The sequence below is a fragment of the Monocercomonoides exilis genome (assembly GCF_001643675.1).
Source record: "Monocercomonoides exilis strain PA203 chromosome Unknown scaffold32-1190040, whole genome shotgun sequence".
NCBI classification, from domain to species: domain Eukaryota; phylum Preaxostyla; order Oxymonadida; family Polymastigidae; genus Monocercomonoides; species Monocercomonoides exilis.
In genome coordinates, this window is record NW_027150577.1 from 707,005 (window position 1) to 729,667 (window position 22,663).

Sequence of the window (22,663 nt, forward strand, 5' to 3'; positions counted from 1 at the left end):
AACTTGAAAATTGAATTAGTTCAATTATTCATGAAATAATCAATAAAATACAATGAATAAAGTTCAATTTCAAAAAACGAAATAAATCAGAATTTTAGAAATCAAAATTTCTATTATACGACAAATGGTTTAGACAGATCCAAATTATGAAAATCCACCGAAACAGGCTTATAAGATGGATTCCGTCAGCAGTACATTCCATAGCTATTGACCCTTCTGGAAATTTTGCTGCTGTCGCAAGAGAAGATGGATCAATTGAAATCTATTGTTCTGGGCCAAACAAATCTTTTCATCTTGATAGATGCTTTCCTCCTCGAACATCCCTTCACATTAGAGGAATAAAATGGATTAGAAAAGATCCATCATCATATTCCTTCGAAAAAAATCCAGATTCTGAAAGCATTATACCTCAATATCGACTTATTTGTGGAACTCTTGGTGGGCAAATTATTGAATGGGATCTTGAAACTCTTAAAGAAAAACAAATTGTTGACACTCACGGAGGCGCAATATGGTCTATTGCTGTTTCACCTGATGGAAAATTGATTGCTGCAGCGTGTGAGGATGGTGCAGTTCATCTAATTTCAACGGGAATTTCTGCTTCAAAAGATGAATCATTCGAAGCTGCCATGTATAATATGAAAAATAAACTTTCATATCTACAAATGCTCCCCAAAAGGAAAGGAAGAACATTGTCTGTTGCATTTTCTCAGGATTGCTCAGTCGTTTATTCAGCTGGAATCGATGGAATGATACATGGAACTCGAATAATGGGACAGGGCACACCAGAAGCAGTTCTTAAAATAGAGTTAGATCGAAAACGCGGTGAACGCCCTTGTGTTTGGGCTTTAGAAGTTGTGAATGGAGGTACAATTGTTTCAGGTGACAGTTGTGGAAGAGTTATATTTTGGTCTGCTACAACTGGCACACAACTCCAAGTCTTTAAGCAGCACGATGGAGATGTTGTTACATTTGCAAAGGATACAAATGGAAAGAGATTATTTGCGGGAGGAGTTGATGCAACAATTTCAGAATATAGACTGTCAGAAATGAGAGGAAGCAGCAAAGTCAGAGAAGAATGGCAGTTTGCTGGAAGATCAAAGGAGCATACGCACGATGTGCTTTCTGTAGCATTTTGGGATCATTTTCAAGAGAAAATTATTTCTTCCATGTTTCGAGAAATACAAATGAAGCGCCTTGAAGAGATGGAAGAAGAAAGAAAAGAAGAAGAGGAAGAAGACGATGATGATAGCGAAGATGAAGCTGAAAAAGAGAACAGACGACAGAGATGGGAGAAAAGGCGAAAAGAAGAAACAGAAAGGATGGAGCTATTTCTTCAGGCAATGGAGCATCGGATGCAATACAACTCAGCCCGTGCTTTTGTGATAAGCGGCGGCGTTGACACGATTCTTGCGAAGCATTTCGTGACTGAGTCAAGAGCGGAAGTGCGTCCAGGAAAGGGATTTTCTGGAAATTCTGTGTCGAAAGATGCGCTGTACATTTCACCAATCGAAGGGCGCGTTGTGATGAATTGCTCAGCAGGGCAAGTGCGGTGGGCGATAATAAATGAAATGAAAGAGAAAGTTAAGTACAGAGAGATGCAAGTCGTTCTTGCACAGGACAGATACGAGCTGACACTTTGGGGGCTTCCTGAGAGTGCGAAATTGTCTTCGTCGACTTTGCCTTTTCCTGTCAGGCTGCTGCAGATAAAAAGGAAGAAAGCGGAGGAAGGAATGGCGTTTGTGTGTGCAGCACTTTCACCAGATGCTTCGCTGATCGCAGCGAGCGATGCTGAGGGAGTGACTTTTTATGTTGTTAATATAACGGGAAAGGAAGAAGGCCAAGAAGAAGAAGAAGAAGAAGACGAGGAGGAGGAGGAGGAGGAAGAATTTGATGAGTCAGAGATGGAAGAAGAAGAAGAAGAAAATGATGATGATGATAATGAAGATGACGTTGAAGAAGAGAAAGAAATGGAAGAAGACGAAGAATTAGAAGAAGGAGAAGATGAAGAAATGGAAGAAGAAGAAGAGGAAGATGACAAGAAAGAGGAGAATGATTCGTCAAATGAAGAAGAAGATGATGCAAAAAATAAGAAAGTAAAAGAAATAGAAAAGTTGATGAAGAAAAAGCAAGAAAAGGAAGAAAGAAAAACATCACCAAAAAGACGAAAGATTGAAGATTCAGAAGATGAAGATGAGGATAAAGAGGACAAAAGCATAGAAGACGATGCAAATTCCGTCAGTGAACAAGAAAGTGAAGGTGATGCTTCACTTGATGAAAACGAACATGACGAGTCTGAAGAATCACCAGAAAGTGACGTTCAGCCAGCCAAACACTCCAAAAAGAAGCAGAACACAAAGAAAGAGGCGAGCACTTCACAGCCACACACACTCACAAAGAAACATAACCACAGGCGATTGACAGCGCCTCTTGTTCCTCTTCCGCCGACAGCTGAGCCAGCAGAGTGGAAGAACACACTGCCACTGGCTGTGTCGTCCACACCCATCCACCACCCAGCCATCACAGACAGACTGCCTTATTCTTCTCATCTGCTGTTCTCATCAGACTCTTCTAGGCTCTTCTGCTGCTCACCTTCGGGTGAGTTTGCGGTCGTGTCGTTTGGCGTTGAGAGAGATAAAAAGGAAAGTTCGAATGCAAAACAAGAGACTGAAAAACAAAAGAAAGAGAAAGGAAAAGAAGGAAGTGATAATGACAAGCTGATGGATGACTCTGGTGAATCAGAAGCAGACGAAAAATTGCATCTTGAAAGATGGACAATCTCATCGCTTCAATTGAGCTGGCCTTCAACAGAAAAGAGAGGTTTGATAATTTTTTATGATTTTCTTCTTTTTTCGTGTTATTTTGAGTATTTACATTGCTGGATGTACACTTTTGAGTAGTATTTTGAATTTTCTTTGCATTTTCTTTTGAAGTTCCAAATTCCTCATTCTTTTTTCCTTAATATTTCTTTTTTTTATTTTATCTTCATTTCAAACAACCCCTCCCCTCCTTTCCTCTACCCCCTTCATTTCCACAGCGCCCATCTGTGAAATGAAGCGGAATGTGCACAACACCCTCGTTGCATTGAAGGACAGCACAAATCTGCTCTTCATTGTGGATGTGTCATCACCCACTCCGAAGCAGCTGGCGTGCATGCCCCGCATCCAGTCGTGCCCTCTGTTTGCCATCGATTCATTGTCACACACGTCATTCACACAGCAAACACTTCAACCTTCTTCTGTTAATGACTCTTCTTCTTCTGTCTCTTCTTCTTCTGCTTCTAATTCTTCCGCCGACAAGGGAAAGACAGCATCTTCTGAACAGCAATCTTCTTCTTCTTCTTCCTCCTCCTCCTCATCTTCTTCAACATCACCAGCAAAAGAGCAATCGACTCAAAACAGCAAATTGCCAAAGAGGAGAACCGTTCGGGATCCACCAGATCTTCTTGCATTCACTTTTGTTCCATCGCCCAAAAACTATTCATCAAAGACAAACGTTCCGTTGAATGTGATTAGAATAATCACAACAACTGGGAGCATTGTGGATTATGACATTGACGTGTGCACACTTCTTATTATTCTTCTGTTTTGACATATATTTTTAAATGAATAAATTATTTCTTTCCTATTTGAACTAATTTTTGTGATTGCAAAATTTCACTTCCTTTATAGTCGAATATGTTCCACTTTTGGAATCCAAAGATATCAACTCAAACACCATTAGAAGAGCTCATCAGCAAAATGAAAAAATCGTTTGAAATAACTTTTATTTCTGATTTATAACTTTACCAAACTGATTTATGATTAATCACTTAATGGAAAATTTCCATTTTTCATTATTTATCATTTTTCTATATTTGTGCTTTAGGATCCTTGGGTTTGAGTATCTTTCTCCTCTGGAAACGAAATCGTCTAAGTTTTTGCTATGGACATCAACCGAGCTTATTCTTGTGAGCTACCGTTCTCCTTTTGCAAAAACCAACCACTCAAATTCTTCCTCCAAAACCAAAGGAGAAATTGTAGTTATGACTCAATTCAAACAGCTGGTGAATGTGGTTGCTCTTCTCAATGGAGACATCCACATTGTCGAGCAGCCTTGGACAAAGGTTGTACAGGCGCTTCCTGATCCTATTCGCAAGCACGAATACGGAACTTAATTCAATTAACTTTTTCTTTTGAATGAAAGTTATATGGATGGAAGTCATGAAAAAAAAAAAACAAGGAAAATTATTATTTATGATTCAAAAGTTACAGCAGACGAGAAGACTTTTCAACGTGTAAAACACTGTTTTTTTGAGTTTAGTTCGTTCGTTTGCTTGTATCTAATATTCATTTAATCATAATCTTCTCATTTCAACATTCATTTCATTTCATTTCAAATATAAAAACAAAAACGAAAAGATGTTGCTAATAGCATAATATACAAGCGAAGAAAGGAGAGGCAGCATTTGAAATAGGTATTATTTTCCATTAAAAAAAAAGAGAAGAAATAATTTTGAGAAGTCCTTTCTTCAACCATTGGGGATAAACATTGGAAAACTTCAACAACAAAACTTCGAATAACTAAAAAGCTGATAACACACACAAGAATTTAACAAATAAAGCTTCAAAAGCTCCATTTTCAAGCAATGAAAAAATTTGTTACTCAGTTAAAAAGCACTTATATTCATTTAAATCATCGTCTTAATACTTTAAAATCCACAAAGCATTAAATTTCTCGAATTATAATAAAAATTTATTTTTTTTGATAAAACAATCTTTTCGAAAAATTGAGACTTTAATTCACAATTCTCAAAATTGGGAATAGAACTCAAATAAATGGTCTAAAACATTCCAAAAATTAAGAAGCCTTAAAAATGAAAGTTGTCTCATTCGATTTATTCGGAGAAAAAGCTCTAAATGTATTTATTGATAAACTATTAATGCAATTTGGGATGCAAAGATCATCCCATTGCTTCGACTCTTAAACATGCAAAGATTATTGAAGGAAGAAGTCTGTCTACAGCGATTGTCTTGTTGCGCATATTGCTTTAAATATTTTATTATATTTGTTTATTTTTGTTGTATGATGCAAACATTTTAGAAATATTTTGCAGAGCCAGAAATCTTGAAGAGCCAAAGCATTATTGATGTTCTTCTTGCTCGTTCTTATTTATCAACTGATAAGTTAGCATTTATATATCTTGATGATGGAGAGCGTATTGGACAACAATTATCTTATTTGCAACTTACCGAGCGTGCAAAGTCGATTGGAGCATATATTCAAAAGAAAAAATTGACTCATCGTTGCTGCTTGATGCTTTATCCACTCGAAAGACTTCATTTTGTTGAAGGTTTTATTTTCATTGAAAATATTTTTTTGCACTAGCACCTTTAATTCAAATTGTATTGACTTTTTTTTAATCTTCAACAATATTCAGCATTTTTCGGAGTGATTTTTGCAGGATGCATTGCAATTCCATGCTATCCTCCAGACCCTAGTCGTCTAAAGAGAACAATGGCTCGTTTCAGAGCTATCATTGAAGATGCAAAAAGTCCGGTTGTTTGCACAACTCAAGCCATGATGGGAATGCTCAAACCAGTTATTGCTTCTATCCCTGAATTTCATGACATTGAAATTTTATGGATTGTGACAGACCAAATTGATAACTCTTATGGAAAAGATTGGGTTAATCCAAATGCATCTAAAGATAGTTTAGCTTTTCTTCAATACACTTCTGGCTCAACCGGAGTACCTAAAGGTGTTATGGTGACTCATGGAAACATCATTGCAAATGAAAAGATGATTATCAACTGTTTCCATCACAGTTATGATATGGGTTCAATTTGCTGGCTTCCATTGTATCACGATATGGGTCTTATTGGTCACGTGTTTGGTTCAATGTGGTCTGGAGCTCCTTGCTATCTTATGGCTCCAACAGATTTCTTGAAAAAGCCATATCGGTGGGTGAAGGCAATTTCAGATTATAAACTTTCGGCTACAGGAGGACCAAACTTTGGATATGAGCTTGTTGTGAGAAAAACTACACTTGAAGAAAGAAGCAAGCTTGATTTGTCACATTGGAAATTGGCGTATTGCGGATCAGAGCCAATTCATCCAGCAGTTGTTGAGCGTTTCTTCAGCTACTTTGCTCCAGTGGGAATCAAAAGAGACATATTTATCCCTTGCTTTGGTTTGGCAGAAGCAACGTTGATTGTGACTGGACATGAACTTGGAACAGTTCCGCGTATGCTGATGCTTGATCAAGATAAGTTGGGAAAAGGAGAAGCAGAAATTCTGTACTTCCCACCTGGAAAAGAAGAGGAAACAGGAATGGAAGCAAAATCCTCAAGCGCATCTGCAGTAATTGTCGATAAAGACTCAAAGAAGAGAAATGTGAAGTATTTGATGACAGCAGGAAAAGTTGTATGGGCAGCAAACATTCGAATTGTTTCCACTGCACCACCTTTTGTTGCACTTCCTGAAGGAAAAGTCGGAGAAATATGGACGAACTCGCCATCAGTGACAATGGGATACTGGGGAAGAGAAGAGGCAACACGCGAAACATTCAGAGCATTTCTCGACAATGGTGAAGGTCCCTTCATGCGAACAGGAGATTTGGGCTTTTTGAATGATGGAGAGCTTTTTGTGTGCGGAAGATTGAAGGATGTGATGATTATCGGAGGAAAGAACATCTATCCACAGGACATAGAAACAACCGCTGAGAAAACAGTGGATGCTTTGAGAGCTGGTTGCTCGGCTTGCTTTTCGATTGATTGTGACGATGTGCGAAAGTGGACAGAAAAGCAGATTATCGAAGAGAAGAAGCTGAATTACCTGTCAGAAGAAGACGCCCAGAATTCTCTGTCTTCGTTGGCAATGCAAAAGAAATCTAGTTCCTCAGAACGAGTCATCTATGTTGCAGAAACCAAGACTGATGTGCTTCAAGAGGAAGCGAAAGAGATTGTGCATGCAATCCTCGACAGCGTTTCCACACATCACGACCTGTCTCTCTATGCCGTTGCACTGATCAAAGAGAGAACCATCTTGAAGACCACATCGGGCAAAATCCAGCGAAGAGGCACAAAAGCCGCCTTTCTTGATTTTGAGCTGGATTCTCACTACATTTGGCGCGAGGGGGTTCCACTTCCATCGACAACAGGAGGAAAAGACGGAGCATCCAAAGCCAGAACTGCATCAACATCATCTGCATCATCATCTTCTTCTGATGGAAAAGCAGAAACAATGACAAGACAGAAAGCAGCACATCATCTGTCGCAGCCAACAGCTCGCAATGCTGGTTCTCAACAAGCAGGAGACGGGATGAGAGAGTCATCACCTTCACCAACACCTTCTCCATCTCTGTCGCCTTCGATGTCTCCCTCTCTTTTTGAGCCTGTTTATGGCCAGCAAGCAGCACTCGAGTCGGAATACGTGTCTTTCCTGCAGAAAAAGATAGCCGAGAGAAAAGGATGGGATCCGTCGACAATCGATTGTGAGGAGACGTTCTCTGCCTTTGGAATTGACTCAAAAGAAGGCTATGGGCTGATTGGAGAGATTGAAGAGCACACAAATGTGAGGTTGGACAACACTGTTTTGTTTGATTATCCAAACATCGGCTCGCTTGCAGCATATCTTGCTGGAAGGGCAATCGAGGAACAGGACGAAGAAGCAATAAAAGGCAGATTGGAAGCACAACGAGCAGAAAGAGAAGGACATGAGGGAAACAACGAAGAGATGAGATCAATCAACAGACCCGACGAGTGCAGTGCCAAACAACTTCTTTCTTCTGAGGTGTCAAAAGCACGAGAAGCACAACAGAAGGAGTTGATTGCGATTGTCGGTATGAGCTGTCGTTTCCCCGGCGCCCACTCGACACAAGAGTTCTGGAACAACATCTGCAACGGAGTGGATTCCATCACACGCGTGCCTTCCTCTCGTTGGGATGCTGATGCATTCTATTCGCCTGCCCCGTCCACACCTGGCAAGATGAACACACGAATGGGTGGCTTCATCGACGGCATCGACCAGTTTGACAGGCGCTTCTTCGGCCTGTCAAACGAAGAGGCAGCAGCGATGGATCCGCAACAGCGCCAAGTTCTGGAGGTGGCTGTGGAAGCAATCGAAGATGCTGGAATAACACTCAATTCACTAACAGGCTCACCAACTGGTGTCTTTGTTGCAGCTTCTGGATCAAGCGACTATGCTGCAATGCAACACAATCCTCATTCATATCAGATGATGGCCAACCAACACAATACCGATCCTTCCTCATCTGATTTGCCTGCTGCCAGCGCCAGCTATTCAGCAACAGGATCTGCCATGTCCATTGTTGCAAACAGAATCTCATATCTTCTGGATCTCAGAGGCCCATCAGTTTCAATGGACACAGCTTGCTCATCTTCACTGGTTGCATTAGATGCAGCTGTCTCTGCTTTGCGTTCTGGACGATGCTCTGTTGCACTGACAGCAGGTGTGAATGTGATCTTGTCTCCGCTGGTGTCTGTGAATCTCTCTCAGGTTGGTTTCCTCTCACCAGACGGTCACTGCAAAGCATTTGATGCCTCTGCGAATGGCTATGTGCGGAGCGAAGGGTGTGGGTGCGTTGTGCTGAAGCCGCTGTCTGCTGCTCTGCGAGACGGTGACCGCATCTACGCGTGTGTGCGCTCGACAGCAGTCAACCAGGACGGCAAGTCGAATGGGCTGACTGCACCCAACCCGAAGGCTCAGGAAGAGTGTCTGCGGGCAGCTGTGGCTGGGGCGTTGATGGACGGTGCAGCATTGCAGGTGATTGAGGCACACGGGACAGGCACAGCACTCGGCGACCCTATCGAAGCCAAAGCGATTTCACACGTTTATTGCCCACCGAACAGAAATGCGAAGAATCCCCTGCTTGTAACTGCAGTGAAGTCGAACATTGGCCACTCTGAAATTGCTGCTGGAATGGCTGGGCTGATCAAGACAGCGCTGTCTATCTACACAAAAGTGATTCCTGGTGTTGCCCTCTTCAGAGAATGCAACAACGCTATCGACGAAGAGCAGCTCAAAATACAGATCGTGAGAAAGACACAGCCATGGCCAAACACAAATGCATGCGGCATCCGATTTGCTGGTGTGTCCTCATTTGGATTTGGAGGTACCAATGCACACACTATTTTGCAATCGGTTCCAGTTGAAGCTTGCAGAGAAACCGAAGAAGATGCAGATGCTGTGACCGTTTCGAAGGCATCTGCAGCTGGAATGGTTGCATCACCACCACCTGAATCATCCTCATCTCCAAGTGGAAACGAGAATGAGAACTCACTTCCTGTTGTGCTTCCTCTGTCTGCAAAGACACAACCATCGCTGAAGCTGCTTATGTCTGCCTTCAAAAAGTACCTGAAGGAAATGGTACAGAACAACTACACATATTCTCTCTCATCGCTTGTCTCTCCTCTGTTCTTCAACCGCAATCACCATCCAGAGCGTGCAGCTGTCACTGGACGGAATGTGGAAGAGCTTGTCGGCTCGATCGATGCACTGCTCAGCGACAAGCCACCAAAAGTGGGCGGAGCAACAGGCAGAGCAGCACGAAATGTGGGTGCAGGCACAAAAGTTGGGTTTGTGTTTGTGGGACAAGGAACAGCATATCCACACATGTGCCAGGAGCTGATGAAAGTGGAAGGACCATTCAAAGACACGATGACAAAGATACAGAAATTGATTCTGGAAATCAATCCTAAATTGGACATTTTGAAAGAGATGATGGCAGACAAAGAGAACAGCCGATTGAGCGCATCTACAGCAGTGTCACAGCCATGCATATTTGCAGTGGAGGTAGCACTGGCAGAGCTGGTGAAGTCGTGGGGTGTGGAGGCGTCGGCGGTGGTGGGGCATTCGATTGGGGAGATTGCAGCGAGTGTGGTGTGTGGAGCGATGAGCATGGAGGAGGCAGTGCGTCTGGTGGTGATCCGTGGGGAGTGCATGAGCCGAGCGAAGGAAGGCGGGGCGATGGCGGCAGTGGAGATGTCAGTGGAGGAGGTGATGAAAGTGCTGGAGAAGTGTGGGGTGAAAGAGAGCTCGGTGACGATTGGGGCGTGGAACAGCCCAACATCGGTGACGCTGTCAGGAGAGACAGGAGCGATGGACAAAGTGCTTGGGGAGCTGGAGAAGACAGGAGTGTTCTGCCGGAAACTGGATGTGTCGTCAGCGTTCCACACGTGGTACATGGACTCGGCGCGGGAAGAGCTGGAGAAGCGACTGGGGGTTGTGAAGAACACACATGGGAAGATTGCGTTTGTGTCGACAGTGAGTGGGGAAGAGATTGATGGAGAAGAGCTGACTGGAGAGTATTGGGGAAAACAAATCAGATCTCAAGTCAAATTCTGCAAAGCTATCGAAACGATGGCAGAAAAAATGAAGATTCGCACTTTCATTGAAATTGGACCACATCCAGCACTCATACGAAACATTGCAAGTTGTGTAGAAGCAGCTGCCACTTCATCTGCTTCAGCATCAGCCACAATTATTCCAACTCTTATTCGAAATGAAGACTCATCAGTTGCCATCTCCACAACTATATGCCATCTTTACACCGCAGGAATCCTGCTTCCACAGGCTGTCAGCGCCATCTTTGGAATTGTGCGCAAGCCATTCTATGAAACGCCGTTTATTGCATCTCATCCACTTCCACTCACTCCATGGAACCACGAGCGATGCTGGGTGGGCACAGTCTCATCAGAACCCTTCAGAGCAGCTGCGCTTTTCTCAAAAACAGCAAGTGCAGTTGATCCACTGGCTGAAGATGCGTCATATGAAGAGCATTTTGTGCCTGCTGCATTGCCAGCCACAAGAACAGGATCAAAGAAGGACAAGAATTTTGTTGTGCTGCTGCCGCAGAAGGAGATGACAGAGCCGATGAAGCATTTGGTCGAGCTGTTTGCCAGAAAAGGAGACAGAGTGGTGTTTGTTCTCCCACCAGCCACTACACATCACTCGTTCAGCAAATCAAACGAGAAAGGCAAGCAGGAAAAGAAACAGGCAAAGATCGAAATTCTGACACCACAAACAAATGAAGTTGTGAGAAGCTATCTGTCTGGATTGAAGCCGAAAGGAAGATCAACTTCAGCTTCAGCATCATCCTCTTCTTCTTCTGTTGTGGAATGCCCAGATCAGTTTCTGTTTCTGCAGAGCCCGTCGGATCCGTCTCGGTTGCCGACGCTGTTTGAGATGATGGGCACACACTTCATCGGAGGAAGTGAAAGCGAAGGAGCATTCTCTGTGGTGTATGGCTGGGCACTCGACGGAGTATCGTCTGATTCGAGTGAGTTGAAAGCACCCACATCAGCCGTGGCAGCCACCTTCCACACGTTTGTGTCGTCGTGGATTGCACACTTTTCGGGTGTGCCTCGTCTGTTTGTGCTGACAGCGGGTGTGGCACCTGTGGACTGCACAGGAAATGCTCTGTCGAGCACAGCTGGATGCAACCACTTGACACGCGTGGCTGATCTACAGAAGGAGAAGACAGAAGACGCGAAGGATGTATCAAACACACTTTCTGAGGCGCCTCTGTGGGGATATGCAGGGAGCATTGGAGTTGAGTATCCAGACTCACACTGCAGTGTGGTGGATGTGAGTGCTGCACCTGAGGCATCAGCTGAGGATGTGGCTGCATTGTATGCTGAACTCCACTCAGCTACCGAGCAGAGCGAAGATCGAGTGGCCATCCGCGAAGGCAGCAGGCTGGTGGCAAGACTCAGAAAAGGAGCAGTGTTTGGGAGCGAGTTGGAGAATGAGGAGAATAACTTTGAGGCAGAAGAGCAGAAACAGCATGGAGCAAGGAAAGGAGAGAGCAGTGGGGCATATGTGATCACAGGTGGATTTGGTGGGTTTGGGCGAAGAGTGGCAGCGTTTCTGGCGTCGTCTGGTGCGACAGCGATTGTTCTGGTGGATGTTGCGATTCCGCCCCCATCATCGCCAGCAGGCACAGCCGTTGCTACTCTGAAGTCGGCCTTCAGCCGGTGTAAATTCGATGCGATTGCATGCGACGTGGGAGATGCACAGACGCTGCGGCAGAAGCTGATGGAGGTGCCATCCATTGGCCCCAAGCTGCGCATCCGCGGGGTGATGCACTGTGCAGGGCTGTTGTCGCAGAAGCTAATTGTGCAGTTCAGCGAGGAAGAAATGGCAAAGGTGATGCGTCCGAAGGTGGAAGGAGGATGGGCGCTGCACGAGATTGCGTTGGAATCTGCGCGTCTGTCGCCTTCTATGCTGAAGCACTTTGTGGTGTGGTCGTCGATCTCTGCTGTCGTTCCAACACACGGCGAGGCTGCATATGCATCAGCCAATGCGTTTCTGGATGCGCTGACACAATACAGACGATCAATTGGACAGCCATCCACGTGTCTGAACTGGGGTGTGATTGGAGATGCAGGAATGATCACCACACAGTCATCAGCCACGCTGAATGCGATGAAAGACATCGGACTTGGATCCACACCAATCGACACAGCAGTCAGAATTCTATCACACACACTTCAGTTCCCTCCAGCGAATGGGCAGCAGCAGGTGTATCGGCTGGACTGGCAGAAGTGGCTGGAGCTTCACCCAGCAACAAGAAGATACGATGAAGTGAAGCCACGTCCAATATCATCAGCAGCCAGTCTGCTGGATGCATACGAGCAAGCAGGAGCATCCGATGCATCAGCCTCAGCATCTTCTGCATCTGCTTCGAGTTCAGCGTCTGCCTCAGGAGCAGCAGGAGGCATTGCACGAAGCTTTGAGGAGATCAAAGAGTGGCTGCTGGATGCAGTGAGCGAGCATCTGGGAATGAAAGCAGAGGAGATTTCGCCTGAAGAGCCGCTGATGCAGTATGGCCTGGACAGCATGGGAGTGATGTCACTGACACGGGCACTGTCGTCATATCTGGGTGTGACTATCTCACCCACACTTTTGTATTCATACAGCACAGTCACACAGATCGCGTCACACTTTGCAGCTTCTGATGAAGAGCTGGCTCAATCATCTGCCTCTGCTTCATCATCATCGACATCTGGTTCATCATCATCAATTTTGAAGAAGGAATCATCGCTTGGCAAGTCATCTCCACTCGACTCGTCTCTGGCGATTGTGGGGATGAGCTGCAGATATCCAGGCTCGTGCCACTCGCTGGCCGAGTTTTGGTCGTTCCTTCAGACGAAGAAGGATGGAGTGATTGCAGTGCGTCCAGACAGATGGGACATCGAGACATACTTGGCAAAGGACAACGACACGCAGGCGCCTGGGAAGATGGTGTCTCCTTGTGTTGGGTCATACGACGAGATGGACAAGTTTGATCCACACTTCTTTGGGATCTCTCCGAGGGAGGCAGAGCGGATGGACCCACAACAGCGTTTGGTGCTGGAGTGCAGCTGGGAGGCGCTGGAAGATGCAGGAATTGTGCCAGAGTCGCTGAGCGGGAGCGACACGGGGGTGTTTGTGGGCATCTCGTACTCAGACTACGGGATGATGCAGAACGGGAGCATCAATGATGTGAACCCGTACTCTTCGACAGGCGGGGCACTATGCATGGCAGCCAACAGGCTGTCGTATCTGCTTGATCTGCGCGGGCCGTCGGTGGCGTGTGACAGCGCGTGCTCGTCTTCGCTGTCTGCGCTGCATCTGGGCGCAAACTGCATCAAGCAGGACGAGTGCAGCCTGGCCATTGTGAGTGGTGTGAACTCAGTGCTGCTACCACACGGAGCCATTGCCCTGACGAAGACAAGTGCTCTGTCGCCAGAAGGAAAGTGCAAGACATTCGACTCCTCTGCCGATGGGTTTGTGCGTGCTGAGGGGTGTGGTGTGGTGATCCTGAAGCCTTTAGCACAGGCACTGCGCGATGGCGACCGCATCTATTCGACGATCCTGGCATCGCTGCTGAACCAGGACGGAAGAAGCAATGGACTCACTGCACCGAACGGACTTGCACAGCAGGCGCTGCTGAAGGGTGTGTATGCGAAGGCAGGAATCGATCCGTCGGAGGTGTCGTTCATCGAGACACACGGAACAGGTACGAAGCTTGGCGATCCAGTGGAGGTGCAGTCGCTGTGTGCTGTGTTGTGCCAGAAGGGCAGAGACGCAGAGACAGCTCCACTGCATTTGGGATCAGTGAAGTCAAGGATTGGGCATTCAGAGTCAGCTGCTGGTGTGGCGTCGCTGATCAAAACGAGTCTGACGTTGTGGAAGAGGAAGCTGACACCGAATCTGCATGTGAAGGAGCCGAACGAGATGATTGCGTGGAAGGAGTATCCATGTCTGCATGTTCCGGTGGAGTGCAGCACACTCTATTCGCAGGAGTATCTGAAGCAGTTGAAGAAACAGCATCTCCCTCTTCCGCAATACGATGTGCCTGAATCGAGTGAGAAGAGCGACGAGGAAGAGGAAAGTGCAGCAGGAGAAGACAAAGGCACTTTGTATGCAGGATTGTCTTCATTTGGATTTGGTGGGACGAATGCACACATTGTGGTGCAGAGCCCACTTTCGTCGTGGGAGCCAAAAAGACACAGTGGGAAGCAGTCGAAACGGACACACTTTATGCTTCCTCTGTCAGCACGCTCAGACAGCGCATTGCAGAACCTGGCAGGGAAGTATCGCGACTACATCTTGTCATCAGCATCTTTGAGGAAGATGAAGAAGAGCCAGGCGAAGGAAGAAGGAGAAAAGCGGATTGAATTCTTTGATGCACCTGCTGATCTCCAGGCTGCTGATTTGTGCTACACAGCTGCCTTCAGAAGACAGCATCTGTCGCATCGTGGATGCTTCTGTGCATCATCACTCGAAGAGCTGGCAGAAGAGCTCGACCGCTTTGCACGACAGGCGCCTGCACCAGAAAGAGCGAAGGGAGAACCAGCAAAGACAGCCACTGTGACGGGAACGCTTCCTGTTTCAACAGTTCAGAGACGTGTGGGATTTGTCTTCACTGGACAGGGATCTCATTGGCTTTCGATGGGAAAGAGATTGATTGAGAGCGAGCCTGTGGTGAAGAGGACAATTGCACAGATAGATGCACTGGCACAACGTGTGTTTGCTTCATTGAAGGCAGAAGATCCAAAGAGGAAAGTATTTGAGTTCTCCATCATGGAGGAGCTGATGAATGAAGATGAGAAGGAATCACACATGAAATCTACAGCAGTGTCGCAGCCATGCATATTTGCAGTGGAGGTAGCACTGGCAGAGCTGGTGAAGTCGTGGGGTGTGGAGGCGTCGGCGGTGGTGGGGCATTCGATTGGGGAGATTGCAGCGAGTGTGGTGTGTGGAGCGATGAGCATGGAGGAGGCAGTGCGTCTGGTGGTGATCCGTGGGGAGTGCATGAGCCGAGCGAAGGAAGGCGGGGCGATGGCGGCAGTGGAGATGTCAGTGGAGGAGGTGATGAAAGTGCTGGAGAAGTGTGGGGTGAAAGAGAGCTCGGTGACGATTGGGGCGTGGAACAGCCCAACATCGGTGACGCTGTCAGGAGAGACAGGAGCGATGGACAAAGTGCTTGGGGAGCTGGAGAAGACAGGAGTGTTCTGCCGGAAACTGGATGTGTCGTCAGCGTTCCACACGTGGTACATGGACTCGGCGCGGGAAGAGCTGGAGAAGCGACTGGGGGTTGTGAAGAACACACATGGGAAGATTGCGTTTGTGTCGACAGTGAGTGGGGAAGAGATTGATGGAGAAGAGCTGACTGGAGAGTATTGGGGAAAACAAATCAGATCTCAAGTCAAATTCTCCAAGGCAATTGAGTATATGATCAAGTCACCACTTCACATCAACACATTCATCGAGCTTGGCCCACACACATCGCTGCTGGGCTATATTAAGCGTGTTGCTGCTGTGGCTTCATCAGCACCATCATCGATTCAGCTTGTGGGATCATTGCGCAAAGGAGAGAATGAAAGTCTGTCGATGCTGTCAGCATTGGGACATTTGTTCTGTGGAGGAATGAAGCCGAAGTGGAGCCAGGTGGGTGGATACGATGGAGTGTTTGTCCGAGCACCAACATATGCATGGGATCACGCGAGCTATTGGCTGAACGACTCGATCATCAGCCACTCAATCAGTGCGAGGATGTCACCAATCACAGGAAAGATGGTCAGCGGACGATCGAATTCAGCAGAGCTGGCCAAGATGCAGGGAATGGACTCACTCTCCATTCTGAACGGAACACCCACAACGCATCCACTTCTCCGCTTCCACACAGAATATGCAGGAGGCATCCACATCTGGGAGACTCCGCTGAAGAAGGACGAGTCTGCTCGTCGCTTCATCTACGACCATTATGTGATTGGGGCAGTGCTTGTGCCTGGTGTGACATACATCGAGATGGGTCTTGGACTGTCAGCACTTCTCAATGGAGACGGACCGCACACAATCACAGACATCCGATTCGACAAGCCGCAGTTTTTGAACGTGGAAGATCCACGACACTACCAAATCCATCTGGTTCCAGTGCCAACCACATCAAGCGAGGCTGTTGGAACAATCGACATCTATTCACGTGCACCAGTTGCAGAAGACGATGCCAAATCTTCTTCTGCCTCTGCTTCGGCATCATCATCATCAGAGAAATCAGGTGCCAGTGGTGAAGACAGCTCGAAGGTGCAGTGGACACATCACGCATCGATGACAACACACTTTTTGAGAGAAGACGGTTGGTATTCTGCTCCCAAACAGGCCCAGCTGCAGAAGAAAGTTGATCTGAAGAAGCTGAAAGAGCGATGCCCGAACGAGCTGACAAGAGCAGAGTATTACGACGAGCTGTTTGAGAGAGGACTGCAGCTGCGAGATCGGTTCAAGGGGGTGACGAATGTGTATTTGTCAGACACAGAATGCTTGGCAAGGATTCAGCTGGCAGAAGGAAACGACCGAAGAGGAATGCATCTGCACCCGACGATGCTGGACTCTTCGCTGCAGTGTGCAGGAGCAATGCTTCTGTTCCACCGGACGTTGACCGACAAGCGGGGCATCTACTTGCCAGTCTCGCTGGACAAACTGCATTCGTGGCGCCAGTGGCCAGATGTGGTGTTTGCGTGGGTGCGTCTGCTGTCCTTCCAAGAGAACTCGCTGCTGGTGGACATCACAGTGTATGACGAAGAGGGGCTGGAGGTGGCTGACATCCACCACTTCCGCTGCAGATACGTGGAGGACACACGAAATGTGGAGGACGACATGTATAACGTGATCTGGACAGAAAGCTTGCTGAAGGCAGAGGACGAGATTAAGCACAAGGAAGCAGAGGATGAAGACGGAAATGCCGAAGAAAGAGAGAAAGGAGATGATGGTGAGATAGAGAAGATTGTGCCAGAGGGAGAGAAGAAAGCGAAGGAAAGCTATGTTGTGCTGCTGTGCGGCGACGAAGAGACTCCACAGAACAAAAGAGTGAATCGACTGGCAAAAGCGCTGACAGAAAGCGGATTCGCTGTGTATAGAATATATTTCAGTGAAAATGGAGCCGGATTTGATGGAAAGAAGAAGATCGCTCGGGTGAGGATGGTGGAGAAAGAAGACTACGAAAAAGCGCTGACACAAATTGCAGAGGCTGCTTCGAAATCTGGACGAAATGTTTGTGCAGCCATCATTCATGGAGCATTGCTGAATGATGAGACACTTCTTGCAGCTGAAGGCGCAACAGAAGCTACACTTCACAAAGTTCAATATGATGGATGCTTGTCTGCGCTTCAGATTGTGCAGTCCATAATGACTCAAACTGCTCCTCCTCGTCTGTTTATTCTGACAGCAGGAGCACATGATATCAAGTGCAGAAACAATGAAGCAGCAGCACTTGTTCAACCAGGTGCGTTCTCTATGTGGGGCTTTGGAGGAGTTGTGCAGAGCGAATGCCCGACACTGCGTGCAACGTTGATTGACTTCACCAACACCGGAAAGGACGAACTGGACGAAGAAGAAGCTAAAACATTTGCACAGCTGGTGACAGTTGGCTCGCTTCAACAGAATGTGATTGCATCGATTGCAGCAGCAGACAGTGAAGCGTTGAGAGAGGAAGAAAGTTCATCAGCATCGAATGAAAAGAAAGAAACAGCCAACAACGGAACAGCATCATCACCTGCAATGCTTGCACTCGAACAGAATGTTGCTCTCTCGCACAATCGTGTCTTTGTGGATCGAATTGCAAAGGCACAACGTCCAGTTATTCCAATTTCAACAGAAATGGCTGGATTCGATTCACCGCTAGCATGGAGACTGGAGATTGGCAAGCCAGGCAATCTGCAGACTCTCCGTGCTGTGGAGATTCCTCCAATTTCAGCAGATAAATGCGATCCAGTTACACACAGACGAAACCCAGAAGCTGAAGAGCTGGAGCTAAAGGTGTATGCAGTTGGAGTGAACTTCCGAGATGTTCTGAAGTCGATGGGGCTGTATCCAGCAGAATTTGACGAGACACTTTATTTGGGAGCTGAATGCTCAGGTATTGTGACAAAGGTTGGAAAGGATGTGAAGAGCGTGAAAGTGGGTGATCGTGTTGTTGTTTGTGCATCTTCGTGCTTTGCGTCATATGTCATTGCGAAGGAGGCCTACACAGCTGTAATTCCAGAGAACATCTCGTTTGAAGAGGCTGCATCGCTTCTGGGTCCGTTTTTGACCGCACATTACGGACTGGTGACTGAAGCTCGCATCAAAAAGGGAGAAAAAGTGCTGGTGCATCTGGGATCTGGTGGTGTTGGTATGGCAGCGATCATCATCTGCAACTACTTTGGATGCGAGGTGTTTACCACAGCTGGGTCGCCAAAGAAACAAGAAGTTGTGACGAAACCTCCATTCAACGTGAAGCCTGAAAACGTGTTCAGCTCTCGAACACTGGCATTTGTGGATGGAATTCGTGAGAGGACAAACGGAAGAGGAGTGGATGTGGTGTTGAACTCACTGACTGGTGAAGGGCTGGAAGAAGGCTTCAGATTGTTGGCACCACGCGGACGATTTGTGGAGATTGGCAAAAGAGACATTTACGATAATTCAAGAATCGGAATGCAACCATTTGCTGAGAACTGCACATTTATTGGAGTTGCAATGGACGATTTATTTGGAGATGACGAGGAGGTTGGATCAGCTGTCATGAAAGAAGCAATGGAACTGTTTGCAACAAAAGCTTACACTCCAATTCCATACATTGCATATCCAATAAGCGATGTGACGTCCGCTTTCTTGCTGATGGCTGGAGCAAAGCACATTGGAAAGATTGTGTTGACGTTGCATGATGCTCCTGCTATTCCTGTGGAAATGCGTCCAATTCGCTCTCTGACTGCGAAGGAGGATGTGGATGACGGTGCATTCGTTGTGACAGGAGGATTGGGTGGCCTTGGCCAAGCTCTTCTTCGATGGCTGGCTCAGCGAGGAGCCACACAGCTGGCTGTTCTGGAGATGCGAAGTGAAGAAGAGATGAGAGAAAGAGACAAGACAAACACGATTGGTCGGTGCTTGGACTCTCTTCGTCACCACGGATGCCGAGTGGAGGTGTTTGTGACAGATGTGTCAGACAAAGCGAAGTGCAAGGCAGCAGTTGATGCTGCACGAAAATCATTTGGAAAGATTGTTGGAGTGTTCCATCTGGCTGGCATCATCGACGACTGCCTCATCGACCAGCTGGATGCCAAGCGATTCCTGCGTGTGTGTGCCCCTAAGATTTCAGGAGGATGGAATCTGCACGAAGCAACACTCCCCGACAAGCAGACACTGCGATACTTTGTGCTGTTTTCTTCGGTTGCAGCTATTCTTGGACAGCCAGGACAGACAAATTATGCTGCCGCAAACTCATTCTTGAACGGTCTTGCACAATATCGAAGATCTGCTGGTCTGCCTGTGACATGTCTGAATTGGGGTCCGTTGAGTGGAGCTGGAATGATGGCGCGAAATGAGGAGCTGACAAAAGCAACAGAAGCACAAGGCATCCACATGATCACAATCAAACAGATGCTGACTGCAATGCACATCATCATTGACAGAGATCTGAAGCTGCACAAAGAACCAGCAAAGAAAGAGAAAGGAGAGAAGAGTGAAGAGACAGCAGAAAGGAATTGCTCAGAGTGGTCGACTGGAGTGCTGCAGGTTGACTGGGAAAGGTGGTTCAGCCGCAACCCATTTGCTGCGAGATCACCTCGTTTCTCGTATCTTTCATCGAAGTCTGCGCAGGCAAGCCATTCAGCCGCGCTGAAGCTGAGGAAAGCGGTGCTGAGTGAGCAGAACGAAGAGAAGCAAATAGCAATGCTGGGAGAGGTGCTGACACGACTGGTGAGCGGAGTGACTGGACTGGCTGAATCAGCAATTCCGGCAGAGCGACCTTTGAACGAAATGGGCTTGGATTCGATGGTTGCAGTTGAATTGAGAGCACGGATGGACCAGGAGATCGGATATTCAGTTCCAATTGTGACATTCGTGCAGGGTGCATCTGTGAAGGCTGTGTGCGAAAACATTCTGGAGCAGATGAAAGGCTCTTCACAGTCTTCATCTTCCTCTGCCTCCGCTTCATCATCTGCTTCATCATCTTCTGCTTCGAGCAGCACAGGTTCCAAGAGCGAAGCGATGGTGGAGCTGACGAAGGGATCAGGAGCAGTCTATGCTATTGTGTGCCAAGCAGGTGGAGTGGCATCTTCAATGAACGGACTTGCAAATCATATGACACAAATGCTGAAGAGAGGCGTAGTGGCATTTGAAGATCCATCACTTTATGGAACGGCAGCTCCATTCAAGTCAGTGAAGGAAATGGCCACGCAATACATCGCACTGCTGAAGGAGAAGCAACCGAAAGGCCCATATTCATTGTGCGGATTCTCATTTGGTGGCTTTGTGGCACAAGAAATGGCACATCAGCTGATCGAGAAAGGCGAAGAGGTGGCAACACTGTCGCTGGTGGATCCTCCATCACCATCTCTGTGTGGTGCAAAGACAACGAGAGGAAGATCAGAGACATGTGCCGTGCTGTTGATGGCAGCTGGAGTGAAGGGAACAGCAAAGGTGAACGACAGCGTGGCAAAGCGAGTGATGAAGCGGTTGAGCGAAGTGAAGGAGGACAGCAGCGAGGCAAGATGGAGCGTGTGTGTGGAAGAGCTGAAGAAGATTGGAGTGATCACAAGGCCAGGAGAGGAAACAGTGCTGAAGAAGACTTGGACAGTTATTGCCAACGAGATTGAACTGCTTCCATCACATCACCCAGGTATCATTGCTGGAAGCAGCGGATCAACAACTAAGTGCGTATTGTACCAGCCGCAGCAGAACAAGAAGTTTGTGAAGGATTTGTTGCTTCTGGACGAGGCAGAGAGCGAGTGGCGCAAGGTTATTCCATCTCTTCAGGCTGTGCCTATTCCTGGAGATCATTGGACAATCATCGGTGCAGAACTCATGGATGAGACAGCTGATCGGCTGGCTAAGGCTGAACAATGAGGGAGAACAGAGGGGACAACGATTGCCAAGGTTCCAGAACGATTCGTTGGATTACAGAAAGCACACTCTATTCAATTATAAATTTTTTGTTCTGTATGTTTTGAAATTTCTGTTTGTATTTATTTTTTTAGACAGTTTTTGTCATGAATGAATTTGTGCAGAGGAGCTACAGCTGCTTCAAACGAAAAAACAACACATCACTTCCTTCAAATTCTTGACAATTTCTGATCTATTCCTAACACTCACACACGTCTTTTGCATCTCATATTTATCTCATGAATAGCCATTATATTCTCTTCACCTTCTTTTGTTTTGAAGTGTTGAAATGATGAAATGAATACAAATCATTAAAACAACGATTTTAAAAAATAAACACTAAAAGAACTACAAAATAAAGGAAAATCAATATATTTCACCTCCAAGTTCTTTAATTTCTTCATCTAACTTTTGAATTTTTATTAATATTTTACTTAATTCATCGTTTTTTCGTTTTTCTTTCCATAGTGTGAAATCTAAATATTCTCCTCTCGTACGTATGAGATTCGAAATACGTTTTGTTTCTTCAAGCAATTCGTTATTCTTCGTTTCAAGTTGCTTTATGGATTTTTGAAGTGGATTAAGATCATCATTTGGCTCATCTTGAAAAATCAAACATTGGCTAACACTTTCAGATACTACTGGAGGATTATCAATTTTTTTGGTCGGTAAATAATCGTGCAAATCATCTGGTTGATCACTTTTCGACGTTTGGCTGTCTGGGCTTGGCAACTGCTCTTTCTTATCATCTTTTTTTAATAATGCCAAATCAACCTCTTTTATTTCCAGTCGCATGGACAAATGTGAATACTGATTGTTTAACTTTGAAAGACGCTCTTCTGCTTCGCGGATTTTAACTTCAATTCTATTTAACTCTTTCTTTCTTGTTTTCAATGTTCTTCCTATTTCTCCATGACTTTCAACTACACTTTCATAAGCATCGATTAAAGCATCCATAAATGCTTCCTTTAGAACAAAATTAAAAAAATAATGTGTAATTTACAGATTCATACTGCAGATTCAAATGATGATTCCTTAATATCAGCTTTTGAGGAAGACTTAGTCTGTGAATCGTTAGATTTTGAGCTAATATCACTAGGTATAAGGGATTCAATCTTTTGCTAAAAACGCACATCATTTATTTTTTTAAAAATGTAGATTAATATATTTTTTTATAATTTTCATTTCAAACTTGATTCTGCTGTAGTGATGGAAGGTGTTGAGGTTTTATAGGTTCTGGGCCAATTTCTTTTTGTCG

At 46.1% G+C, this 22,663-nt stretch overlaps 2 protein-coding genes across 2 annotated transcripts; both read left to right on the forward strand.

Moving 5' to 3' along the window:
- Positions 1-131: 131 nt before the first annotated feature.
- Positions 132-4,410, forward strand: MONOS_5653 (putative U3 small nucleolar RNA-associated protein 4). The gene is made up of 5 exons (XM_067875822.1): positions 132-1,839; positions 1,915-2,820; positions 3,038-3,558; positions 3,672-3,751; positions 3,868-4,410. The coding sequence occupies exons 1-5, from the start codon at positions 147-149 to the stop codon at positions 4,154-4,156; spliced, it is 3,489 nt and encodes a 1,162-aa protein (XP_067724698.1). The 5' UTR covers positions 132-146; the 3' UTR covers positions 4,157-4,410.
- Positions 4,411-4,968: 558 nt separating this feature from the next.
- Positions 4,969-21,669, forward strand: MONOS_5654 (putative polyketide synthase; the record flags this gene model as incomplete). The annotated part of the gene is made up of 4 exons (XM_067875823.1): positions 4,969-4,992; positions 5,083-5,332; positions 5,420-15,696; positions 16,543-21,669. The coding sequence occupies 4 exons, from the start codon at positions 4,969-4,971 to the stop codon at positions 21,367-21,369; spliced, it is 15,378 nt and encodes a 5,125-aa protein (XP_067724699.1). The 3' UTR covers positions 21,370-21,669.
- Positions 21,670-22,663: the final 994 nt, after the last annotated feature.

What these genes read in the sequence shown, in the direction of transcription:
- MONOS_5653 (XM_067875822.1), top strand. Translation starts at nt 147, where the DNA reads ATGAAAATCCACCGAAACAGGCTTATAAGATGGATTCCGTCAGCAGTA. An exon ending in TATAACGGGAAAGGAAGAAG is followed by an intron (nt 1,840 to 1,914) that starts GCCAAGAAGAAG and finishes AGATGGAAGAAG; the next exon opens with AAGAAGAAGAAAATGATGAT. An exon ending in ATCAGCAAAATGAAAAAATC is followed by an intron (nt 3,752 to 3,867) that starts GTTTGAAATAAC and finishes TTTGTGCTTTAG; the next exon opens with GATCCTTGGGTTTGAGTATC.